Genomic DNA, 25241 nt, shown 5'->3' on the forward strand with positions numbered 1-25241 from the left:
TATTTTCAAAAGCGGAAAAAATAGTTGCAGAACACTTAAATTATTTACTAACGCTGTAATATGAATATTCAATATTTAATACTAAAAATCGATTATGATTATCAACTATCGATGAAGAATAATAACAATGATGACATTGTTAGTTTTCCATCACTACGACACACTCCATTTTGTTTTCTTACGATACCGATACCGACACGACGCTTGAAAATAGTGTTTCTTTTGTACAAAAACTTCGTAATTTATTAGTATTAAACTAAACGTCTTGTTATATTCAAGTGTCTAAAACAAAGTTGAAATAATGGGTCGTAAGAAGAAGAAGGCCTCCAAACCCTGGTGCTGGTATCCTTTTCAAACAAACCAAATGAAAAATTCTGCAGTTCTCGACTTGCCTTTACGTGTGCATTGGGAGCCTCGCTAAAAAATTTGTATCTACTCACGTACACACACATACATACATACTCATACATACCCACACTTATGCATTTATATAATGGCGAGTGCTGTTGTTGTTTTGCGGGAGTCGGCAGGGCAAATACAAATTCTTGAAAATTTAGTTTTTTCCTTAACCCATATAACTAACTAATTTAGGTATTGTAATCGCGAATTTGATGATGAGAAAATTCTGGTGCAGCATCAAAAGGCGAAACACTTCAAGTGTCATATATGCCACAAGAAGCTGTACACGGGGCCGGGCCTATCCATACATTGCATGCAGGTGCACAAGGAAACTGTGGATAAGGTGCCCAACTCGTTGCCAAACCGCTCCAACATCGAAATTGAAATCTTTGGCATGGATGGTATCCCTGCAGAGGATTTACGTGATCATGAGCGGCAGAAAAACGGCGGTAAATCCGATTCCGATGATGATGAGCCGGCTGCCAAGAAAAAAGTTGAATGTAAGCAAAGTAAATTTAAAACTACAATTGGAAATCGGAGTGAGAAGCCACATAGTGAACTTTGTTCCTCGGCACTGTTGTAGCCGAAGCCCACGATTTCAATAGGTCATGTAATTTCTATTCAACTTATATTTATTTCGGTTTTCTTGTAGATCCCATGTCTGTGCCGCCGCCTATGATGATGCCACCCAATATGATGCCACCGCATATGTTAGGCCAGTACGGGATGGGCATGATGCAGCATATGCCACCATTGCCTCCATATCCGATGCCAATGATGCCACACATGATGCCGCCGCGTCCCATATTTCCGGCGGCGATGGCAACAACCTCGGCGGCAGCTGCTGCAGCAGCCGTTCATCATCATCAGCAGCAGCAACAGCAGCAGCAGCACGCCGCTGCCATGGCTCAGCAGAAACCCACGTTTCCAGCCTATAGGTTAGCTGAATACTAACTGGAATTATTAGTAGATATCTAAATGAAATTGATTGCTTACAGTAATGCCACCATAAGTGCTCCACCTACTACCAATAATGCTGGTTTAGGTGGCGGTGCGGCGTCAAACGCTGCACCCTCACTTGCACCGGATCCACACAATCAGGGACGACCACCAAATGCGGCTAATGCAGTTGGCGGCGGCAGCCACGTTGTGGCCGCAGTTAGCACAAAGATAATGCATCCAACGGAGGATGCCAGTCTAGAAGAGTTGCGCGCCCGTCAACCCAAGTATCAGGCGCGTGTGGCTGCCGCCTTAGCAGCAATCGCTGCAGCGCCGAAAAATCACAGTCCCAGCCTCAATAACGGTGGCGGTGGCAGCGGAGGTGGAAATGGAAGCGTTGGCAGCGCTGCCTCATCAATGCCTTCAACACCGCCGCCGCCCTCACTGTCCGGCATCTCGCCAACGGGCAGCGCGGCCGCTGCAAACGCAATCGCTGTGAGCACGGCCATCTCCAAGGCACAGGAAGTGAGTTCTTATCATAGTTATAGAAACCATAGTCAATATAAATGAGAGTAGACGAAGACCAACACGCCGACGCACAGACACTGACATGGGACTTGTACAAAAGACAAACACACAGACATGCACACACGTACGCCACCTGCATACAGAAACAGTTGCAACATTATTATATATATATATACATTATTATATATAGTTCAGATAGAGATCTGCTAAGTTTTACTGAGACTGTGTCGTGTGAAACGCGTTGCGCATTTTTAAACAATTCCATTTTGATGTCCATGCAATTACACGTTGGGCAATATATAGTTTCAATTTTTGTCAATTTGTTTGTGTAATAACTTTTGGTTCAATAATTATATTTGCAATTTCGAAGAATGCGTGCACGACCACAGCAAACGGCCGACAAACGGAGCATGGAAAGAGTTGAAACAAAAAGAATATATATTACAAAGCAAAAGAAAAATATTAAAGTACGAAAAACAATTCAGATTAACATTTTAGCATATAGTATGATATATGTCTGTACAATTTTTTAATTAAACATACAAATTAATGGCAACAAAAACTGAACGGCGGCTTTCAATTTTACATTCTTCACACACAAAGTTCAATAGCGAAAATATGAAAAGAGAATCGAAATAAATACTCAAAGAAAGGCAAAGCAAAGCAGCGGCGAGCGCGCATTTCGAATTTGCAAAGATATTTACAACCGAACTGTGCGCATTTCTTGTTGTTTGTTGATTATTTTTCGCTTGGTTTTTAAAAACGAACAAAGACAAAAACAACGTCCCTTATCAAATTTATTTACAGACCGCTGCGCTGGTGGCCGTGGCGCAGGCGCATGCACAGGCTGCCCAGGTGGCGCAGGTACAAGCTGCACAGGTGCAGGCTGCGCAGCAGCATATGCAGGCTCAGGTGCAGGCGGCACAGGTGGCGCATGCCGTTGCCGCACAACAGCAACAGCAGGCACAGCAGCAGCAACAACAGGCCCAACAGCAGCATCAGGCACAGCAGCAGCAGCAGCAGCAGCAGCAGCAGCAACAACAACAACAGCAGCAGCAGCAGCAGGTGAAACAATTGGAGGAACTTAATCGTGCTGTAATGCTGCAACGTCTGCAGGCGGTACGGCAACCGGCCAATCCTGGTGCAGCTGCAGCGGCGGCTGCGGCCGCTGCCGCTGGCCTGGGCATGGTAAGTGTTAAACTTGATGCAAGTGCTGCACACAGCGTTCGCTGCCAACAACGACATCTATTTCAATCTGACTAAAATCCATGAATATATATATATATGCTGTATCTGAACAACTACTCTACTATATATATATATTTGGTTAACTCGTTCTCCTTAGCTACTAAACCCAAGCATTCAGAATGTATGGGAATATATATATATATACATTCTTCAGTCAGGCTAGCATAGCTATATTCCTCTATATCAAATAATTCCCAGTGTAGAGCTCATCATCATCAAAGCTCATTTGCAATTCATTCAACTTGAAGCGCAGGCTCTAGTTAGAAGTCATTATAATCTGAGGATTGTCTACAAGGGGAAACTGATCTATAGCTGAGAAATTTTTGTTATAAAATGTATAAAATAATAAATGTAGTATATAAATTCACAGAGAATCAAATGTGCATATCATTATCATATACATATGTCTAAGTCGTATCAGAGTATTATATGTTATATATAATATCATATCAAAATTTTTGGTTTAGCCAAATAATTTTAAAACCTTTGAAAAACAAACTCTAATACTAATATGATAACTTTAATAATTATAGATCAGTTTCCCGGCGTATACAAACAATTTTTAGGCTAGTTGAGGGCTGTAAAAACCGTTCCTAACATCAACCCAAACGATATGTTTAAATATAAATAACAGTTAGTTAGCTCTCTTACCTACACCCCACACACTTCATAAACTTAGTCCAAGTTCAACTCTAGCACAGCGACCATCTATATATAAATTTTTTATCAAAAGATTCTAATGTTGCAGTAACAAAATTAAAAGTTAACATTACAATTATTGCAGTGCAGTACAGTTGAGTGTTGATAAACATAATGCCAATTGCAGGGCCGACAAACAGTTCTATACTACAGTATGTATTTTTGTACACTTCACTTTTCATATTAAAAAAAAAAAAACTACCAACAAAAATAAAAAATTAGCCCAAATGCGAATTACGAAAGATAAGTAAATGCCAAAATTTCCATTATAATATGATATGTATACAATACTCGTAATCGTACTCGTACATTACCGTACTTACTATGCAAGTATTACTCGTAGTAGTCTAAGCAAGTTCCTCAAAACAAATTACTATCCATCTTTTCCACCTCCAACAACAACAACATATGCATTCTTACATACATTAACACCCACCTATCCATCTAATAAAAAAACCCCAACTGTTTCCCATCGACCATGATATATTTATATATAGTGATAATGGTAATGCAAATGCAAAGTTCCATAGTACATATTGCCTTGCAAGCACATATTACGTTACGTTACGTTGCGTTTGCGTTACGTGACGTTAGCGTTACATTACGTTACGTAAACTTTCTATATGCGTTTTGTATTTATATATACGCAGGTGTGATAATGGAGAGTTGAAACAATACGTAATGTAAACGTAACGTCAACGTTGTCACGTCTAGTACTGCCTTGCAAGCTTATAAAACGTTACGTGAGCGTTAACGCGAACGTCTCGTTGTCTCTTACTGCATTACAAGCTTATCTTACCGTTACGTAAGCGATAACGTTAGCATTATTTCACGTACTGCCTTGCAAGCTTATGTTACCGTCACGTAAGCGCTAACGTAGACGACACGTGTTAACGTAACGCGACTTTCAGAGCTTTGAACTATATATATGTATACATAAATATTTATCTGTATATATAGTGTAAATGGCACGTACGTATACGTTAACGTAAACTTCAACGTTACGTTACGTAACGTAATGTTGAGAGTTATGAACTATGCAAGCCATGTAAGTACATTTTGTATAATTAATTCTATTAAAATTACTTTGAACTTGTCGTAATGGTTGCTGCGTTGGTTGGTTAATTGATTGATTGATTGATTGATTGGTTGGTTGATTGATTAATTCATATCCACACGAAAAAAATAAATAAATAAAATAAATACACAGCATTGAATATATTATATATTTAAATGTATATGACTATTGATATATCTCGTATACACAACACAGTCACACATACACTCACACATACATATATATCCATAGCAAATCTATCTTATCTAAATGTCTTTTTATCTGTAAATTGTACTATCGTATTCCTATCGATATGCTCATCCATCATTTACTGTTAACATCCCCGAAAATGCAACAGATTTCACTCTGCTGCTCGTGCATCCAAAAATGTCTGTCAATCTCTCTATTTTGCTATATTGCTATACATACCATGCATATTCTCTATGTGTATCATCCAAAACCTAACACATTTGGTTGTATTATCCAAAAGACTTGGATAGTCGAACTATATTAAACACATACACAAACACAAAACACCTCGAGCTGGTACCATCTGCGCTTTATTTTCAATTGTTATAATTAATTGTAATGTTCCACTTGGTTTGGTGGCGCGTTTTCTTAAGACCAGCCCTTGTTTGCTCGCCTCTTCTAATTGTCCTGTAATAGAGCTGAAAAACAGTAGAAATTTTCTAATCTTCAATTGTTAATCTATTTATTTTATATTCTTTCGGAAAAAAAACTTAAAAATATTATTAAACATTTTTATTATTCTGAATTTCTTTTTGCATAAATAGAGTACCAGTAATTAAATTTTTTGTTTACAATCCTATATATATTTTTTTTATTACATTTTGTATTTTATGTATATATATTCCTCAACTCTATTTTATTTAATTATTTTTTAATTAGGGGCATTTCCTGCTATGAAATTTGTATGACCTATCGTTAGTTTTTCAGCTCTGCTCTCTATATAAGCACTACTAACAGTATCACCTAGTTTTATGAACATATGTCACGCCTCATATGGCGACCACGCCCATCATATCATAGCTAAGTATAAAACCATGAACAAACTATACTTAATTATAATGAAACAAAAAAAGAACAAAAATCACTAAAGTATTGGAACTTGAACTCGACTTGCGTTGTCTGCCTGGTTAGTAAAAATTTACTATTTTTTTTTGTAATTCAAGATAAAACATATATAAGAATATTATTTTACTTTGTTTAAGTTGCTTTTTACCTATATATTAACAAAAATCGTCACGCGCATAGTTTTTTAAGAATTGTTATAAAAGTGTTCTTAAAGGTTGAGATCGTTAAGATCGGCCTGCCCCCCCTACATATACCACCTACTCATCCGTCGTCAGTTCAGTTTACGAATTGTAAGTACGTTTCTTTTTTAAACAATTTAATTTTCTATCATAAACAATTATCTTAATTTTTAATCATTTTTTTTTTAATTAAAAAAAAAAAAAAGATTGAAAAGAGGAAACTTGGTCTCTCTTTATTTGACTCTCTCTCTCTCTATCTATATATATATATATAAAGATATCAATATTTATATATATTTCATTGTAACATTGTAATGCGATGTAAAAGTTTCGACAACAAACACACACACACACACACAAACAACAGTACATACAACTATTTTATTCATTTAAATAATAAGTACAAAAAAAAAAAAACAACTTAATATATTCTTACTACCAACAAGAAAACCAAAACAATGAAAACATAATTAATAACAATTTAGCTAATTTTGTGTACAATGGCTTCGATATATATACACACACAAACCAATACACACACACACACACACAGACACAGAGACAAGCGACATCCGCCTGCATTGGAATGCAATGAAAACTGTTTCAATTCTACCTCTCTTCCATGCTCTTCTATATATCTTTTCCATCTGGTCGACTCAATTCGCATAGATGCCTCTGCCCGGCGGCCTGCAGCTGATGCAGCCCATGCTGCGCCCTGGCACAGTGGCCATCGGACCCCATGGCCAACTGATAGGTGGCAATATGCTGCGTCCTGGTCCGATGCCTGGCATGCCAGGTGAGTACAACTTCATCATTATTTTTCATATAGATCCGTAGCTAATGTGGCATCAACTTTTGCAGGTCTGCTGCCCATGCAGGCTATTGGTTTGCCTGGATTGCCCGCGGGTGCCATGCCGATGCCGGGCATGAGCGTGATGCTGCCTGGCCATCCGAATATGCTGCAGATGATGCAGCCACGCTTCAGATGATGCCTGCCCGCTGCGCCCGGACTCTTGCAGGCGCCAACACAGACGCATCCGCACAGTGTGCGAGCGTTTCCACGAGCAGCGGCATTGCCGGCGCTGCATCCCGCGCAGGCGCAGTCATCCCAGTTGGTGGGTTTGCCGTTACCCTTGTTGTTTCACGAGTAAAAAATGGGATGTGGCCAATCAGCCTACTAACAACAACAGCTACAGCTACAGCAACAGCAACGACAAAAGACTGCGACAACAACAACAACAACAACAGCAACAACTAGTGCAAAATGCAATCACAACAACTGCAAGCAAGTTTTCATACTAAAGCTACGCAATTCCACAAAGCTATTTTTCTTAAATGTATAACAGTTTTGAGACACTCGATACATACGTACACACACACACACACCCACACACATACACATACATATGTGTCACACATGCATACACTGGCCGCACACATACTAACAGCAATATGCGTAGCTTTATAATATCTATACATATATATATATTCAGAGTATTTTCTAGTTGATGCATCTAACTTTGCTTTCCGTTCGATTTCCAAATTTCACGTTTAACTTTTCTCCAACTAAATTCGAGTGTACTTGCAAAACACACAGACACACACACACATACATATATATGTATACGACAGCATATTAAATTTACTAACACTACTCTGTATATGTGTGCTAAATGAATCGCAGCTCGCTTCTCATCTGGCGTTCTTAATCTCTCTCTCTCTCTGTTGCTCTTTGTGCTGGCACGCGGTTCTCTTTGCTATATTGTTTCTGTAGCGTCTAGTTCACACTCTATCTCTCTACATACAAATACATATATGGTATAACACTCTCCCTAGCTTTATAATTGTTAGTGTATTTGTACAATACGAGCAAATTTCATAATACTTAACATACTAATATAATATTTTAAATAATAGTTTTTGTTGACATTCTTTTTTCATAATTTTATAAATATTTATTTATATTTTCTTTCATTACAATTGTTTTGTGGCAAAAAACAAGATAAAATACGCCCCATTGTTAAGCTCACTCACTCACACAAACTATCTCTCTCTCTCTCTCTCGTTTTTGCCATGTTTATTCTCAGATAGAAACGATACAGTACGCTCCCCTCTCCCCCGGGTAAGAATCGGGCGATTTATTTAAAATACATACACATACACATATATGCATATATCGTAATATTGTGCGAATTTGTATTATCTGTGCGTAGCTTTTTAGTTAATTGTCCAAGTGTGCAATGCTCCACAAACTGTTATACATACTGTTATACAATATGAATATGTGTAGCCTCTGTTAACTGCATTTATATACTTCTTATCCCCCATTTTCCCCCGCCTTTCAACACAAAAAAAAAAAGCAAAAAAAAAAAAAAAAGCAATAATGATATCAGTCGTCTTTCATCCACTCTTTATTCGTTACCCGTTACCCGTTACTCGTTACTCGTTACTTACAGCTGACAAAGAAGTGCACTCGTAAGTTATGTACAAAATGAATTTTTGATTTTCGATTTCCGCTTCAATTTCGGTCGGCAACAATGCGATCCCACAATTCAGGTATCTACATTCATTTTTTCTTTCTCAATTACATCATTTATATGTAACAATATTTCTTGGTTATGGTATCGTACTAATATGCAAACAATCCTCTATCAAAACTGTAGTTATAAAGTAATTCTCCCCAAAGCGTTTCCGCACATTGTTAGTAAGTACATTCATTTATAGTTCGTTTCAATATATATCTAGCAATCCATAGTTAGTTCCTTTGTTAACGTAGCGCTCTTCCATTGGTTCACGGACTTCAAAAACTCTAGCTTCCTAGCAAACTAAAAACAAGTTTTTAACAACAATCAACAAGCTGAGGCTTTATCAATGGACCCCAACATGGTCCATGTACAACTATTACTAAATCAAATGTTTTATACCTCCTAAGTTGGTCACTCAAACTCTTTTCTTTTTGTATTTGTAGCTTGCAATTGCAGGGTATATCTATAATAATAGAGTTCTGGCATGATTTTCAGAAACGGTCTCAATCGGAATACTCGCCCAGTGTAGGCTAGTCAAATTTTTTACCACAAACCCCTCAACCTACCCCCTAACAAATAGCCCGTATGTACACTAACTTGTATTTGTAAATCATATATCTATTCACATACAGGCAAACAAATCTATGTTATGTGTAACGGTAACTACTTATATATACTATATATGTAGCATAAAACGTAAGACAAGTGAAAAATCCTCCAGAGTTCTGATGGCAATTTGTGCCGCGTAGTCTCTGGTTGGGTTTAGCGCAAAATTGATGTTGGACTCTCGGGTCTGGCATATTCGCCGCATTGCCTTTTTGCAATGCCACGCCCACCGCCCAAAACTGTATCTCTGTTATCGCTAGGTGGGGCCGTTGGCATTAATGCGATGTTAGAACGGCGTGCTTCAGACGAGTGTACCTCAATGCGGGACAGACAGGCATAAAACAATTTGGTGGCTCTCTAAATACACACAAACACACACACACACACACTCACACGCACATACTACTTAACTGCTAGTTAAATATTTGACAAGAACTATCGTATATCTCAACTGTAAATATCTTTCCTGAGCGCGTTTTATAATTGTTATATTTGTTTTTCTTTTTCATCGTTGTCTTTTTTATTAGTAAATGTAGTTTGTTGATTTTTCATTAAGCGCCCAAGTATTCCTCTCCCATTTTGAGCTATTGGTGACGGTCAGCTGAACTGATAGTCTTGCAGTTTGTGAGGGGAGCTTAGTATAGATTTTCAGATATATCGTGTTCCGACTTATATGAGATTTTCTTGGAAACAAATTCGTTATATTAATGAAACTGTAAAATTTCTTACGATGAAGTATTTTCCTAAATTCGAGAATAAGAAATAACTAAGCTTGCATAATTTAAGCTGCCATAGAGACAATCCATTGTAAAGGTTTACAGATAGGCTATACATATGTATATATAATTAGTGTAGAGCGAATTAACTTAATCTCTGCTTGAACATCTGCAATTCTATTTGAAACTTCGGCTAGCCGTTGTTCACTCTTCATTTACTTTATATCTCTTTGATCTATAACTATACATATATAACTCTGTATCATATACAATAACTGTAAGTGTAAGCTGCACGCGTTGTTTAAAGTACAAAACAAAATCGAACTCGTTTTCTCATAGGTGTTTTTTATATATACTATATGAATATATATGTGAAGCCACCAAAATTGTCTGTCCTTAGCGCTGGGCGACACGCGAGTAGCTGAAATAAGGCGCAGATTTACACACCGTCTACTCTATATACCCTACTAAATATTTTGTTTAACATCTGTCTGCGCAGCTCAGTCGAAAACGTGTCACATCAATTTTGCTGAGCGAAAAGTTCCCTGCGTCCGAAACTTAAGGATATCGTAGGATATCTCGAGTGTGTGTGTTTTTTGTAGCATGTCCCTTAATCCTTACACACACACACACCCATAGATCCCCATGACGCAGGTGATGTGCTGTCCCGCCCTCTTTGTTGACTCTGCCCCCAGCCCAGTTATCATCGGCACATCACAGTTGCCTAAAAGTCAACTGTTGGACTTTTCGGTCCTTGTCTTGCTCTAGGTTCTAATACTATTGAATAACTATATAAACACACACCCCACACACAAATACACGTACATCAACTCACTCTATCATAGAAGCACGCATAACGGGAGGCGTTCACGATGACTACCACGCCCACTTTCATGCGAGGGCACAAAACAAAACAGTTTTGTGTTTCGTTTTCTTAGTGTTAATTGTGATTATTGAATAATGTTATTTTTTTTGTTGGATGCCCTCTCTCCTTCTCAAATTAAGTTTTAGTCGATAGCAAATTTCGATAAATATCGGTCAATAATAAAAAAAAATATATATATACATAAATGCTTTAATAGTCAAACGGTGCGGCGTTCAACAATCAAAAAGTCTAGTTAAAACCTTTGCCAAAGATGATTTTTGTTCGCCAATCTCAAGGTATCCTATAAAAAAATCTATATATATATCATCTATATAATAATTCTTAAATAATATGTTTCACAAGCTTTGAGCCTTTAATTTTATTTTTCTTTTGCATTGCATTTAACTAAAGTCTAAAAAATATGTTTGTATTGTTTTTGGCTCTTATTCTTTCTATTTTGCCAATTACAATCGATAAACAATTAATTACACAAAATACTTAGCTAATGCAAATTAATACTTAGTGCAAATGCATAAAATCAAAACTATACAAAAATGCGTATGTTAAAAGTTTTTAATGTTGTAAATGAGTAAAGAAAAAAAAAAATAAATAACAAAAAACAATTTTAGTGTTTGTACAAGAAATGTTTCTACCAAAAAAAAAAAAAACAAAAGGAAAAGTAAATTAAAATGAACATACACAACATACTCTAAGCATAACAACAAACAAACAAAGTTATATAAGCAATAGTTTAAAACACTTTTAAACAAAAAGAAAAAAAAAAAAAAAAAAACAAGAAAACAAAAAATTATATATATTGCATACTGATATATTTCTAGTTTAATGTTTTGATTGTTCTCTTCTTTTTAAATTTAAATTAATTTATTGAATTTTAATAAATAAAATATACTATAATATATATTAATATTTAAATGTGTGTTTTTTTATGCATTTATTTGATTGGGGCGATTTTTGTAGATCTAGACTTTTTATATAAAAAAGTAAACTTCAGTTCATCAATTTAGAGACTTCTAAATTATTATAAAAATCGATAAAAAGAGTTTGATATTAATGGTAAGTACGCCGACTATAATGATAATTATAGCCGACTAATAATCATCAATTCATTTCCCATGCAATCGAGCATATTTGTTCCTAGACTAGCTCAGCTAACCGCAATAACTCTCAGTATGACAAGTCAAAGAACCAGTTTTAAGAAAAACCCAAAAACCGTCTTGACTCACGGGCAATTCCCGATGGAATGGAAAGTTGCGTTGATCATTATTATGTGATAGAGATATATCAGTCATTTATATAGGCCTATGTGTGGGATTTATTTCAGGGGCTTGTCTGCCAAAAATCAACCGTAATCAGCTGAGCCATGTGGGCTGGCTAATAGAAATTGTTTGAGCTGTTAATTTGCCTGAGGTATTGAGTGAGGGAAGGCCTAGGTCTGCATTGATGGTCCGTCTGACTAATTCAAGTTCACTGGAATTCCAAAGACGACGCGCTCAGGCAGCTTCAATCACAGCTTCAGCATTAGTCGGCTTCAATCGTGGATGTTGGTCTCGTTTGGCTTTCAGTTTCGTTGCGAGCTTCGTGGCTGTCGGTTGTGTTTCTGGTTGTGCGCGGTAAATTTAAAGGTGTGTGTGTGTGTGTGTGTGTGCGTGCATAAATTACTGCATTAGTTCAAACAGCTAAACTAGTTAAATAACACTTGGCTTACTTTCGGCATCGGCAACAAAAAAATAAAAAAATAGCCAACTAAACAAAAGACTTAAGACACAAACTTGGCTGGCGAATGTGCGACAAAAGGGGCTTGCATAACTTTGCCACGCCCCCCTGCTTAAGCCTTTACTTTCAATTATCGCTGGTGCATGAACTAACTGCAAAAATTAGATAATGAACTAAATAATTAATTGCCAACTAAACCAAGCCAAAAATGCAGCTAAAACTTTAATTATTTCTATAAATTAAGAAATTTTACTTATGTCTTTAAAAGACTTTGCTTGAGTGCAGAAATTTGCTCAAAAACTTGAAATTTTCTAAGCCTCTAAACGAGTATCTCAAGTGTTCCGTAGCCAAAAGTCCCAAAAAGCGAACAGGCCATAAAACAAAGCTCGCAAAAAAAAAAAAAACAATGAACAAATTCTTGTAATAAATTATAGAAAAAAAAACCCAAGACAGCTCAACAGAACGCGCAGCTCATGAGAAACCGAAATAAATATTTCATTGCCCACAAGTACAGTCATATAGCCATATAGTGACCATGACTCGAGCGCTGGACAGACAGACAACGCGGCGCTCATCATCATATTGAGTGATTTTTGTATTTGTTTACGTCTCTGCTGGCCCTGAGGCTCGATTGACCCAAATTATGACACGAATTTAAGTTATCTAAGCTATATATCATTTCAGCGTACAGAAAGAGCTTTAATACATTAGTTTTACCTGTGCGATCTATGTAGAACGATCATTTAAGCCTTTAAAACTGTCTTTAAATGGAGCAACCTCAATATTTCTTTCTTGAGAAAAATATATAAAATATATAAATTATAATTAAAATGTCATATCTTGGCTCTAAATGCTACAGGGAGGACCAAAAAGGCTACAACTAAGCATAGAGTGTGTTCAAATTACAAGTACTTTGGCACTTGAGATCTGATCTACCTAATTTATTTCCCATATACGAGTTTGTTCAGTTTTTACTTAATTTTTATGGGGCAACAAGAGCTCAGTAAATAATTGTTGAGTTCAGCTCTGGCTGGTTTAGTTCTCTAAAAGATTTGAACTTGAAACTCAACAGTTGAAGTAATTATTTAGAAAGCAGCTCGTCTCCATCTGGGAATTGGATATTCTAAGATATGACATTATAAAAAGCTGTTAAATCAGATGATGTCGAATATACTAAAAATATACAGATCTATTTTTACCTTGTACGTGGCTGATATAAAAATGTTTCAGCTGATCATAAATACCATATATTGAGTGAACTTTAATGCTATATTGCTATATATATTGATATAAGTGTTATTTTTCTTATTTATGTATAAATAAGATTTCAATTAAAATCTTGGATAATCGGTAATATATATGGGGTTCCAGCCAAAGACCGGGCAATTAACACAGCTTGATTTTACTCGCTTGCTAAGCAGCAGTTGATTTGATAATGATTCATAAACTAGTTACATGCATACAAATGCGAGGGGTGTTGGAAAAGTTAATGACCTGAACGAATAGACATATAAACTACATATTTAAATATTAAAAAAATAAAACAATTTTGTTTATAAACAATATTTATTATTAAATATGTATATATATTATAATAAGAAAAATTTAATTAAAATAATTTAATTAGAATAAAAAGTAATTAGTGTAAAAAGTAAAAGTAAAATAAATAATTGAAAGTAGTAAACAAAATTATTTTAATTTTTCTTCATATTAATTTGTTTCTAATTTACTCAAAATATTTAATATTAAATTTAAGTTTGCATTTATACTATAATTACATCTCTCAATTGCTTCACTTACACGCTTATGTCTACATTACAGGGTATGTCAAGAGACAACCTATCGAACATGTTCGAATATGCCAAACTCAACTTGTATCTAAGAGTCTTTAAAAATTGTTGGCCAAGCCAGAAAGACAACTTTCAAATTAACTTTTTCGCATAGTGGAGGCGCGGCTTCAGCAACGAATTCGAGTTCGAATTCGAGCTCGACATCCAGTTCAATTTCAGCCTTTTTAGTTCTCTGTGGGGCTCCACTTAATTCGAGTCTTTGTCAAGAGCAATTCATTTCGAGCTCGTTTGCTTTATTGATGGCTATGCGAAGGTCGGAAGTCTTTACATTGATTTGAATTAAAGCATTTCTGTAATATTTTTTGCAGCTTTCAATATGAACACCGCCTGCATTGCTGTGGGCGTACTCTTGTGCACGGGCGTGGCTGTGGCTAAAGATAATCTACGTGTGGCCTACGAGTGGCGGGAAATGGACTTCCAATACGATTCACCCGATCAGAGGTGGTCGGCTATAGAGCGCGGGGCCTTCAATCCGGCTAATGTAATCCCCTTCGGATTGGAGGTCTATCGCCAGCGATTGTTCGTAACGCTGCCCAGATGGCGAAACGGTGTGCCCGCCTCATTGGCCTACCTTGATCTTAATGGTAAGTACAGCCAGAGGAAAGACTTCGCTACCCTCCACTAGACCGACATCTACTTACATCCAATTGCGGTTTTGTTTATGCGAGAGAATTGTTCTGCACTGAGATCCCAGCTATAACATTGTCTTACGCGTGGGAGCTGTTCGACTAGTTGGTTAAATTTGCATAGTTGCTTTGCTAGAGATGGGAGATGGTGATATTAAAACTATCTAAATAATGTTTTAGATGTTGTGGCCGCTTGCTATGAGAGCTAGAGATTCGATTTGGAAGTAAAAATTGTAAGTTCAGCTTGTAAGCCTTTTATTCCAAAGTTAGAATAAACCTATAATAACAGATATTAATAGTTAGACAGATGATGATGATCGTGAATTGAATATGAATATGTATATATTCGTAGTTCAATTGTCTCTAGGCCAATCTCAAGCCCTCTCTATAGCTAGAGGTATACAATTTGGAGTAGAGTAGAGTAGCGGTAGAGCAATAAACCAATGATTAGTTATATTAATTTATCGCTCTAGTTCATTGAGCCTATAGCAAATCAGAAAATTCTATATCTTTTAAAGTCACACTGACCTCAAATTTCAGTTTTACTGCTCAATCACTGCGTACCTCCCTTATAGATGGTCTGCTCTGACTTTTTTTCATAAAAAAATCCTTTTAAATGAACTCAAGCTAAAGAGTTTTTAGCCATGAACTTGGCCTAGTTCACTTCATTATACCATTTTCATATACAAATTGTGTTCGTGTCACGCTATCGCATCTATGCAATACTCGTTCTAGACAATTTAGCTGTCTAGCTTTCGCATTTGTTGCCATTAATTGCCTGTTGAGAGTTCTGGGATATTCGCACCGCTTACGTAATTAAAATGCTGTAAGCCCACAACAAACAACAGCAGAAGCGATACAACAACAAGAAAAGCAAAAACAAAAAAAAAAAACAAAAACAAATAAACAACAACAGCATAATAAATTGAGTAAATAAACAAATGCAAAAGAATATGGAAGACTACATGGATCGTAGCTGTATATATGAAATATACATACATATATATTTATTTTTGATACATACATTGGTAGGAAACATTTATTCTCTTGGAGCAACGTAAATATGAAGAGTATGTGTATATATCTATATCTATATCGATATCTATATCTATGAATATATGTATATATATTTATATTCTATAGATCAGATCGAATTGAAAAGGTAAATTCACATACCTCGATTCCGAGTGTGAGAAAATATTTATTTGAATTTACGAAAATTTATAATGCGTAGCAGTCGGTATCTTAGAGCAGATAAAGCATATATACTCTCGATCAGTATATGGCTAATTATATATTAGACAACTGTGGAAAATGAAGCTCAAATATGGAAAGTCTTAGAAAATCTCTACTCAGCTATACAGGCATATACATCTATATGTACCTAATTATAGTTTATCTCTCTATATATACCTACCTACTTCTACTACTGTTTACATATACATTTACCTTTATTCCAAAATATGTCTTTATATTTGAAAATTTATAGTCTTCGCCTTAACATCTGTATTGTCTACTCTAGAGTTTCTATAGAAATGGTGGACCGGAAGCTAAGTTTGTTTACCGTAAATAACATTAGTTGGTTAGCTTGGTAAAAGAAAACATATAGCAGGAAATTCTATGTTCTGTTCATTGCCTAAAACATGCAATTCTTAGTTAATGGAAAAAAAACGCAAAATTTCTAATACCAAAATACCATATAAATCGGTGCCTTAAAACACATCGCCCAAGTTGACTTCTCTTTAGACTTCACAAAAAACAAAAGAGCTCTTAGAGAGCTCTCGAGTCGAGCTTCGCTCTTCAATTTTGATTTCCTGAATACCTCATTTAGTCTATCTTTGATTAAATTTAAGTTTCCGTTTGGCCTGAAGTGCATATATGCTTTATATAGGCCGCTATTTGCATATAGGGTATTACAAGTTGTACAACAAATGCGTTCCATATATAGAACTTGTGTATAAACCCTGTGCAGCTGACAAACTTGTCCTATGAATCAGCATCTCAGACATTGAACCACACGGATCGCAATTAGCATCAATGAAAAATAACTCAAACCGATTTGTAGAGCATTCAACTTGGCTGTAACGACTTATAAACACCAATTTGAAGAGCCAATGAATTTGAGAGTGGTTGCATACCTTTTCCATTTATAATAATTGACATTATTATATATGTACATACATGCATATTATTATTCTCCTTACTCGGATCACCTGAAATCTACTGACTAAATATTATACCCTTTCATTCTTTGAATATCACATGCCGCTTAATATACCATTTCTTTCCCCCTGCATAACTTTCTTTCCTCCCTATGAACGAAGAAATTTTTCTTCCCAGCGAATTTATAACTGATATACTATTCACCTTTCCTAATTCACCTTCCCTTTCTGACCTTTCAGACACCTCCACTAAAATGCCAGCGCTGCGACCTTTTCCCAGCTGGGTGTCGCATAGCTTGAGCGATGCGGATCCGGAGCTCGTCTCACCTTTCCGAGTCAAGGCGGATCGTTGTGGCCGCCTTTGGGTGTTGGACTCTCGCATCGCGGGCGTGCTGGAGCAGACGAAGCTGTATGGACCGGCGCAACTGTTGATCTACGATCTGCACAACGATGATCTGCTGCGTCGTCACATCCTGCCCATGAGCCAGACGAAACAGAACTCCTTCTTCGCCAATTTGGCCATCGAGGATGCGGATTGCGATAATACCTATGCGTATGCTGCTGACCTGGGCAGTCCTGGTCTGGTGGTTTATTCGTGGCGTGACCAGGAATCGTGGCGAGTGCAGCATCATTTCTTCCATCCCGATCCGTTGGCGGGCAACTTCAGCATCAATGACATCGAGTTTCAGTGGGACGATGGACTCTATGGACTAGCTCTGTCCAAGCCAGAGAGTGATGGCTTCTCCACTCTGTATTTCCACCCACTTAGCTCCACCATGGAGTTCTCGGTGAAGACCTCTGTGCTAAGGAACAAAACGTTGGCCACTTCTGGTGCTATTTACAGGGACTTCAAGATCCTGGGCAATCGTGGCGTAGACGCGCAGGCAGGAGCTCAGTTCCTGGATGCAGAGACCGGTGTTCTGTTCTACACGCTGCCCAATCTGAACTCCCTGGGCTGCTGGCAAACCTCGAAGGGCTACAACGTACAGGACCGCATCTATAGCAACAACAGCAGCTTCGTCTTTCCCAGTGATGTCAAGGTGGACGATGAGCGACGTCTCTGGGTGCTGGTCAATCAGATGCAGAACTTTATCTACGATGAGCTCTATCCAGGCAGCATCAATTTCCGTATTTACATGGCGAATGTGAAGGATGCCCTCGAGCACACAGCCTGCGAGGCAACCAAGACCCTCCCAGATCTCGTTGGCAAGCTGGGCGAGGTGCTGAGGACGAATATCAAGCTAAAGACAGCAACGGATGAGGGCTCCAAATCCGCTGCAGCTGCTCTGACAATGAGTGTAGGCGCCCTGCTGTTAACCCTCTTCTCACTGCTCTAATGTGGATAGAATTTTGTATATAAACCACAGAAAATAATCCCATTTAAATGTAGCCCCCTAGTTTGTAGTTTTTGTGCATAAATATAAGAGTTTTATTTAGACAAAACTTGACCAACGCTCAATATTTGCCCAGTTGCGCCTTTTCTACAGTGTAGACATCGTTGATGTCCAGTGTCTCGACACTCGTTTGGGACTCCCCATCCTCCGGGCTCTTCGAGCGATTCTTTTCCTCATTTTTCAGTTGCAGTCGCCGTATGCAATCGCCACAGAAGAACAAAGTTAACTGGAAAGAAAATACGGTTTGGATTGGAATATTCAAATATTCTTAGTCACACTTACATGCTCCAATATGCCTATGATGCCTAGAACTGAGAGGCCGAGCAGAAAGCCCAAAGAACCGCCAACATCCGCTATAAACTGTGTTGTATCATAGCTCGGACGCTCCTCAATCATCTGCTGAAACATAGCGAAAGGTCGGAAAAGTATTTAAAACTATAGTGAAGTAGAGTCAAACCTCCTTAGTGAGTATATTTCGAAACTATATATTAATCTACAATATATGCCGAACCCTAAGTTCGTAAAGCTCCCAGCTCATATCAAACAAGCCGACATATATAATTTCTATCGATAGTATGAAAAAGGTCATTGCAACAATAAATCATAATTGAGGTTCGTTTCTGTCTGGGTCTAATTGGAAATTTATATTTGCATATTTGAATTGGATTAGATAACTGAAGTAACTGCGCTTCTTATTGATTGTAAACAATACTAAAACAATTACCGATATCAGCTTGGTCGTGTAGTATATGTAGAGTAGGGTCCGTGGCTCGGGCTGGGAAAAGGTTTTCCTGCTCTGTATGTAGGTTGTAAAGATGCGCGATTCGCAGGGTTCCATGCAATTGCATTCGTAATCATCGTCGCTTTCGTATACCCTAAAGAGAATATGGGCAGAATAACAGTATGAAATGGAATCGATGGGCAGGATGAGCCTTACGCTTTGTAGTTCTTGATCAGATTTCGCATGGAGTCGGAATCGTTGCAGGGCTCATAAATCATATCATGCATCCAAGGACCCGAACAGTCCGACTCGTCCGATAAATCATGCCAGATGCATATCTCGCCACACTGAAATGATCGTGGATATATACCTTACCTTACCTGTACTTGAGCGTTACAGGGTATATTATTATAGCGTACCTTTAGATCACTGTATCCCTCTTTTCTTGAACAGGTCTCCTTGTGTGTTTCCACATTCGAAAAATATTGACTTTGTAGCTTGATCTCGATCTGCTCATTGATGCCCGCAAAGACATATTCGACGCGGCCCGAGCCCTTCATGTTGATCTCTATAGTGAGTGACAACTGTAATAACTATGCAGTTAATTCAAATACAATTCCTACCCGTAAAATTTTCACGCTTATCGTGCAGAAAGATATGCCAGCCCGCACCAGATGTCAAGTCTATATCGCTCACAGTTGTAACCAAATTGTGCTCTAACGTTAGGGAATACCCGACCGACTTGGAGACCCTTTTCATGTCCATGAGTGGACGCACCGTATAACAGCGACCCATATAGAAGTGAACGCTGCTATCGATGGCGACATCTGTAGAAGTAACAGTTTGGTATACCTCAATATGGATGATATTTGTCTATCATTCTTACTAGACTTTTCCCCGTTGAGTCCATAGGAATAAAACGTCTCCTCCTGGCTGAATGTGGCATTGTTAAAGAAATCCTCAAACGATACTTCGCCAAAGGGATAATCCATCCAACACGTGGCGAACTTCGGATGTGGACAGTAACCGCGCGATAGATCCTGAATGTGAGTTATTTTTAGATTAATATCATGTATGCAGTGGTTTATTTTGAAACTCTTTATACCCTGAACCCATTGAAATAGGAAATCAGGGTATAATATTTTGTTTAGTTTATCGTTATCATAGATTTTATATATGTATATGCATATATTTACATATGATTGCACAGTTTTACGACCTTTAACACTCATTGAAAATGAAAATAATTTCCGCTGTCTGCCGCCAGAACGTAAAAAGTAGATATATTTACGATGTAAGTGAAAGCAATGCATAAACAGATAAACCCTATATATCCGAGTTCTAAGAACTTTTGTTATTCTACCCAAAATAATATATATGCGTTATAAGCAGCAATTTTGATATTAGACGTAGGCTCATACTATCGTAAATAATATTAGTAACATGCATAGTATGTATCGAACCGAAGTGGGTGTCTGCCAGAGCAATATTATTATTCTATTATTACATTAGATAGTATATTAAGTGTACTCTTCCTTATATAAAGAACCTGTACATCTATAGTAATTGCTTGGAAATCTTTGGATCTGTTACACTAAATGATAATTTTGGTTTTGTATTTTTGAAGGGAACCAAGAATAGCACTATCCATTTGCACTGATAATTTCACAGTAGAGTTTTCGAAAAGTCCTTCGTTTTATTAAATGTCCTTCACAAAACTCACTGACAAGACTTCCTCTTTGTACGGCGGCTCACGACATATCGTTATGGCAGGCATTTCAATCGTATGATTCACATTGTAATAGGAATGCGTGGATATCGGTGGATTTGATAGTTTTGAGAAGCATTCGTATAGCTGCACGATCACAATGATGCTGCAAATGAAGAGAACGAGATAGCGTATGAGCTTCGCAGGATCGCGCAGGAGCCAGGCGCGCAGCTCTAGCCAGTAGCCCATGATCGAACGCACGCAAAAGTGAAAAACAATTGAATGGCAATGTCTCGCCTGGAAAGGCTGTAGACCCTGATATATCCGCAATATCTTTGTTAGGCCTGCTGCATAAGTTCTCACAGTTGGTCATGATAAGCTAATATTGATTTATACCATGTAGTAAAGTGTAGTGCACTAAGGGAAAAGAAAGTTACACTAGCATAAATATCGTCCGTTTTTCTATTACTATAAAATATTTTTAAACTGTTAAAAAATTAAAATTAAAGTTTTTTATAATATTTATTAGGAATTTAAAAAAATTTCATGATCTCTATTAATAATTATATTGAAAATGTTTGTTTTTTAATTTAATATTTATTTTGAAAGCAATTTTAATTTTTTCAATTAATTATCAGGCAATTAAATTTCATAAATTTTATTAATTCATTTCCCCATTTATCTATAATATATTTTTTGTATATTTTTAATTGCCCGTTTTCTCCAAGTGTATCGATAAGGTTTCCAGGTGTTGGGGCGGTTCTCTAGCCAAATATTCGTAGGCAAATGCAACTGTAACTATATAAATCGGCGTATCAAAAAAACATTTGTACAGCTCATTCGGATTATGGCCTTGTTTGCCAGATATGTTAGATAGATTTGTATTGTATTTAACCGAAGCGGTTATTGGGGCGTTAAATTGCCAAAACATATTCCTTATAATTGTTTATGATGGGCGCAGAAAAAAATACGTATAAATATATTTATAGACACATATATGTCTACATAGTATATTGTCAATGGAAAAGTGGCAGTTTCTGTGCTCGGAGTTTGAAATTAATAAGAAAGTTAGAAAATTTTTAATATTTTAACCAAATAAAAAATTGTTATATTTGAAAAAAATCTTAAATAAATCTTTAATATTTAAAATTTAATTACTTATTGATAATTCGGCTCATAACTCTAAATAATTCCCCAGCATGATTCTATCTTCGATTCTAGACTATTTGCGGAGCTAATATCTATATAGTGTGTATCAGAAAAACTGATCATACATGTTTATCTCTTGATGAATATATGACAGATTGTAAAACGTTGCTAAATGTATCATTTATGAAAAGGGTATATTGGTTTTGTGCAATGTCCCGTCTGTCACAAAATGAGGAACAAAGAGGAAAGAGTTTTAATTATTATTCAAATGAGGGATCTATAGGGTTGGAAACTGAAGTCTTCATGTACAGATTTACCTAAAATGAATGAACGAGTATTATGCAGTCAGCAATGCCCGATTGCAGCATTCTGTCTTGTTTGTTTTTTGAAATATTTCGCTTAAATTAAATAATTTTGGCTGATCTAATAGATCTGATCTGTGTAGATCCAGCTTACGTAAAGTAGCTGATGTATATAGTCATATGTATGGGTGTATCTATACATATATAGATGTATTATATACAAACATACACACATGTGTATATTATGACACCTTTGCCTCAAAATGTTTTGACCTTAGCGCTCTGTGCGCTCTGATCGAATGCTAGAGATATATGCATATACACAAGTATATGTTTATACATATATATAGGTATGTGGCACGTAGAGAGCATGTATCTAGGTATACCTTGAGCTTTACAGCAATAACAATTGTGGGTGCAAATCACAAATGAAAGACAAGCTAAAACAATGTGTGCGTATCCAGTGGAAGAGCCAGAGCCAAAGCATTCCACAGTTGTGACGTTCGATCGGAGCAGGGGGCGGGACGAGGGGCCGTGCGAGGGGCGAAACATCAGTCGAATCGAGTGCGACCCACTGCTATACATATATTCATACATATATCGACTATATAGTACACTAATACATAGACGTCGGCCAAAAGGCACAAAAACTAATAAACAAAAAGAAACTTGCGACTAAAAATAGATAAATTGAAACATTTTGCGAGATAGATGAACAAAATAAAACAAGTGAAGAAGAGTCCAACACAGCGCTACAGAAACGGGACGTGAGTGTGGACATGTGAGTGTGGATGTGACTGTGAGGCTCTGGCTGACTGCCGCAAGAGTTTTGCTTTACTAGCGACAGATACAGATACAGATCAGGCTGAATGTATCTGTGAGATACTTTTCTTTAGACGTACCACACGGCGTATGCTTTGCTCAGGACACAGCCAGAGATTCGTTTGGCCCAGCTATCTCGCTCTCCCCAACCATCTCTGTCTCTATCACTCACTATCGCTCTTTCTCTGTCTAGCTAGTAAATTTCAGATATTCCTCTAGATATACGTGTGTATACGTTTTGAAATAGCCACGAGATACGGCTGCACAGTCGAAATGAAAAAAAAAAAAAGAAAATGTTCATTTGTGTTGAAGTTCTACGCTTCTTCGCAACTGAATAGCTTTTGTTTTAAATTTAGACCAAAGCAGCGGCTATATTAAACGCATATGAATGTTTTTTAGATTTAGTAGATACACACACATATATAGAGAGAGAGAGAAAGAGGGCTAGTTAGTATATAGTCAGAGTATATAAACTGTTGTTTATATTCAGTTTGCTTTTTGGGACAGCTCAACGTATGGCCTGACTGCGGCAGGCATTAAGGATATGATTTGACCTGAATGGTATATATACACTATACCTATCTAGTACATATATCTATCTTTTACCTGCACATTCATTTTGGAGTGTGATATATGCTTTAAAAATACTTTTCGCTTGTCGTTAATAAATTTGAAAAATATCTACATGTAGACATATGTATATATATGTGTAGATATATACCCCTGTACTGTACTGAGTCACTTTGGTTGGCTGTCTATAGCATTTCGCATATGATTAATCAATTGCGCACAGTGGCGTCGCCAATGGGGCGCTGCTTAGCCAGCGGAGGGTCGCAGCGGCTGCCACTGAATTAAAATATTTGCATTTACAATTTTCACTCATCATTAATAAAAAGTCTGGGCGGACTCTACTGAGGCAGATGCATATATGCATCTATGTCTATCTAAATTCTGCACTCGCATTGCTTGAGCTGCAGTCAATTTAATTGGGTGACAAATGCTTACCAAAATAATTTTAATGCTCCACACATCAGTGACTAAGTCGAAATGATTCGATTTTATTGGCTAATTAAGAAACGATATTTGCACATATATGTACATATATGTATGTACATATGTTTGGTCAGATGTAAATATGCACATAAATATATATATATAAGTCTATATATTTTAATATGCGTGTGCGATTCTCAATTGAGCCAGGGCAATTAATCAATATATTACCACACACACACTAGTAATATATTACAAAATGTCAATGGCATAGCTTAAATGATTTCTTATCAGGGTCATTTTCGCCCAACTGAACTTTTAATAGGTCAGCTTGGGCTTATGTCAGGGTAATGTGAGGTTAGAGGCTGAAGGAGTTAAATCAAGGATAGGTTAAGATTTAAGGTATTAGATAATTAGGTAAGCAAAAAAATTTATTACGGATGTTTACGAAATTTTGTATATACATTTTAGAAAAAATAAAAAATATGAGAATATTTTATCAAAGATTTATTTAGAAAACTATGTGAACTTATTGTTACCAAAAATTGATAAAATAAATAAAATACAATTAATCTTAAAATATCATAAATGTAAGTTAAAAATCAAAAGATCAATTCTGATAACATAAATATATAATAATAATAAGAAAAGAATAATTCTTCTGAGATGCTAAAATAAATAACTCTTTTTTAAGCATTTTTCCCATATAAAGATTTAATAAATATATCAATGCTAAGGCATTGAAATATGAATATTTTATACACATTTTTGAAAAAATAAAAAATAAATAAAACAATATATTATCAAAAATTTATTTAGAAAACTTTGTGAACTTATTATTATTAAAAATGTATTAAATAAATAAAATGCAATTAATCCTAAAGAATCTTAAAAAATGTACTTTAAGATAAAAGATCAATTCCG

General features: G+C 36.6%; 3 protein-coding genes across 4 annotated transcripts; 2 read left to right on the forward strand and 1 right to left on the reverse strand.

Moving 5' to 3' along the window:
- Positions 1-123: 123 nt before the first annotated feature.
- On the forward strand, positions 124-10311 carry BuGZ (Bub3 interacting GLEBS and Zinc finger domain protein). Of its 2 annotated transcripts, XM_030385699.2 has the most exons (7): positions 124-342; positions 592-899; positions 1052-1337; positions 1398-1863; positions 2674-3054; positions 6814-6940; positions 7006-10311. In XM_030385699.2, the coding sequence occupies exons 1-7, from the start codon at positions 302-304 to the stop codon at positions 7131-7133; spliced, it is 1737 nt and encodes a 578-aa protein (XP_030241559.1). In that variant the 5' UTR covers positions 124-301; the 3' UTR covers positions 7134-10311. The 2 variants fall into 2 exon arrangements, with proteins under 2 accessions (XP_030241559.1, XP_089112993.1); XM_089256867.1 differs by lacking the exons at positions 6814-6940; positions 7006-10311 and adding an exon at positions 3899-4031 and having other exon boundaries at positions 129-342.
- A 2083-nt stretch (positions 10312-12394) lies between these two features.
- On the forward strand, positions 12395-18676 carry yellow-b (L-dopachrome tautomerase yellow-b). Its single transcript, XM_030385700.2, has 3 exons — positions 12395-12499; positions 14749-15024; positions 17469-18676. Exons 2-3 carry the CDS (start codon positions 14757-14759, stop codon positions 18563-18565), a joined length of 1365 nt encoding a protein of 454 aa, XP_030241560.1. The 5' UTR covers positions 12395-12499; positions 14749-14756; the 3' UTR covers positions 18566-18676.
- A 7-nt stretch (positions 18677-18683) lies between these two features.
- Positions 18684-21430, reverse strand: ppk17 (amiloride-sensitive sodium channel pickpocket 17). Its single transcript, XM_018098810.3, has 8 exons — positions 21067-21430; positions 20230-20383; positions 19967-20170; positions 19763-19911; positions 19560-19690; positions 19347-19497; positions 18905-19018; positions 18684-18848 (listed from the first exon to the last, which is right to left on the reverse strand). Exons 1-8 carry the CDS (start codon positions 21298-21300, stop codon positions 18684-18686), a joined length of 1302 nt encoding a protein of 433 aa, XP_017954299.1. The 5' UTR covers positions 21301-21430.
- Between the last annotated feature and the right edge of the window lie 3811 nt (positions 21431-25241).

The sequence above is a fragment of the Drosophila navojoa genome, chromosome 3, assembly GCF_054131105.1.
Source record: "Drosophila navojoa isolate 15081-1374.11 chromosome 3, UAZ_NAV_1.0, whole genome shotgun sequence".
NCBI classification, from domain to species: Eukaryota; Metazoa; Arthropoda; class Insecta; order Diptera; family Drosophilidae; genus Drosophila; species Drosophila navojoa.

Coding starts and splice junctions, on each gene's coding strand:
- BuGZ (XM_030385699.2), top strand. CDS start 302: ATGGGTCGTAAGAAGAAGAAGGCCTCCAAACCCTGGTGCTG. Junction 1,864..2,673: donor CCATCTCCAAGGCACAGGAA/GTGAGTTCTTAT, acceptor ATTTATTTACAG/ACCGCTGCGCTGGTGGCCGT. Junction 3,055..6,813: donor CTGCCGCTGGCCTGGGCATG/GTAAGTGTTAAA, acceptor CAATTCGCATAG/ATGCCTCTGCCCGGCGGCCT.
- yellow-b (XM_030385700.2), top strand. CDS start 14,757: ATGAACACCGCCTGCATTGCTGTGGGCGTACTCTTGTGCACGGGCGTG. Junction 15,025..17,468: donor GGCCTACCTTGATCTTAATG/GTAAGTACAGCC, acceptor CTGACCTTTCAG/ACACCTCCACTAAAATGCCA.
- ppk17 (XM_018098810.3), bottom strand. CDS start 21,300: ATGGGCTACTGGCTAGAGCTGCGCGCCTGGCTCCTGCGCGATCCTGCG. Junction 20,171..20,229: donor ACTCAACGGGGAAAAGTCTA/GTAAGAATGATA, acceptor TTACTTCTACAG/ATGTCGCCATCGATAGCAGC. Junction 18,849..18,904: donor TCATAGGCATATTGGAGCAT/GTAAGTGTGACT, acceptor TTTTCTTTCCAG/TTAACTTTGTTCTTCTGTGG.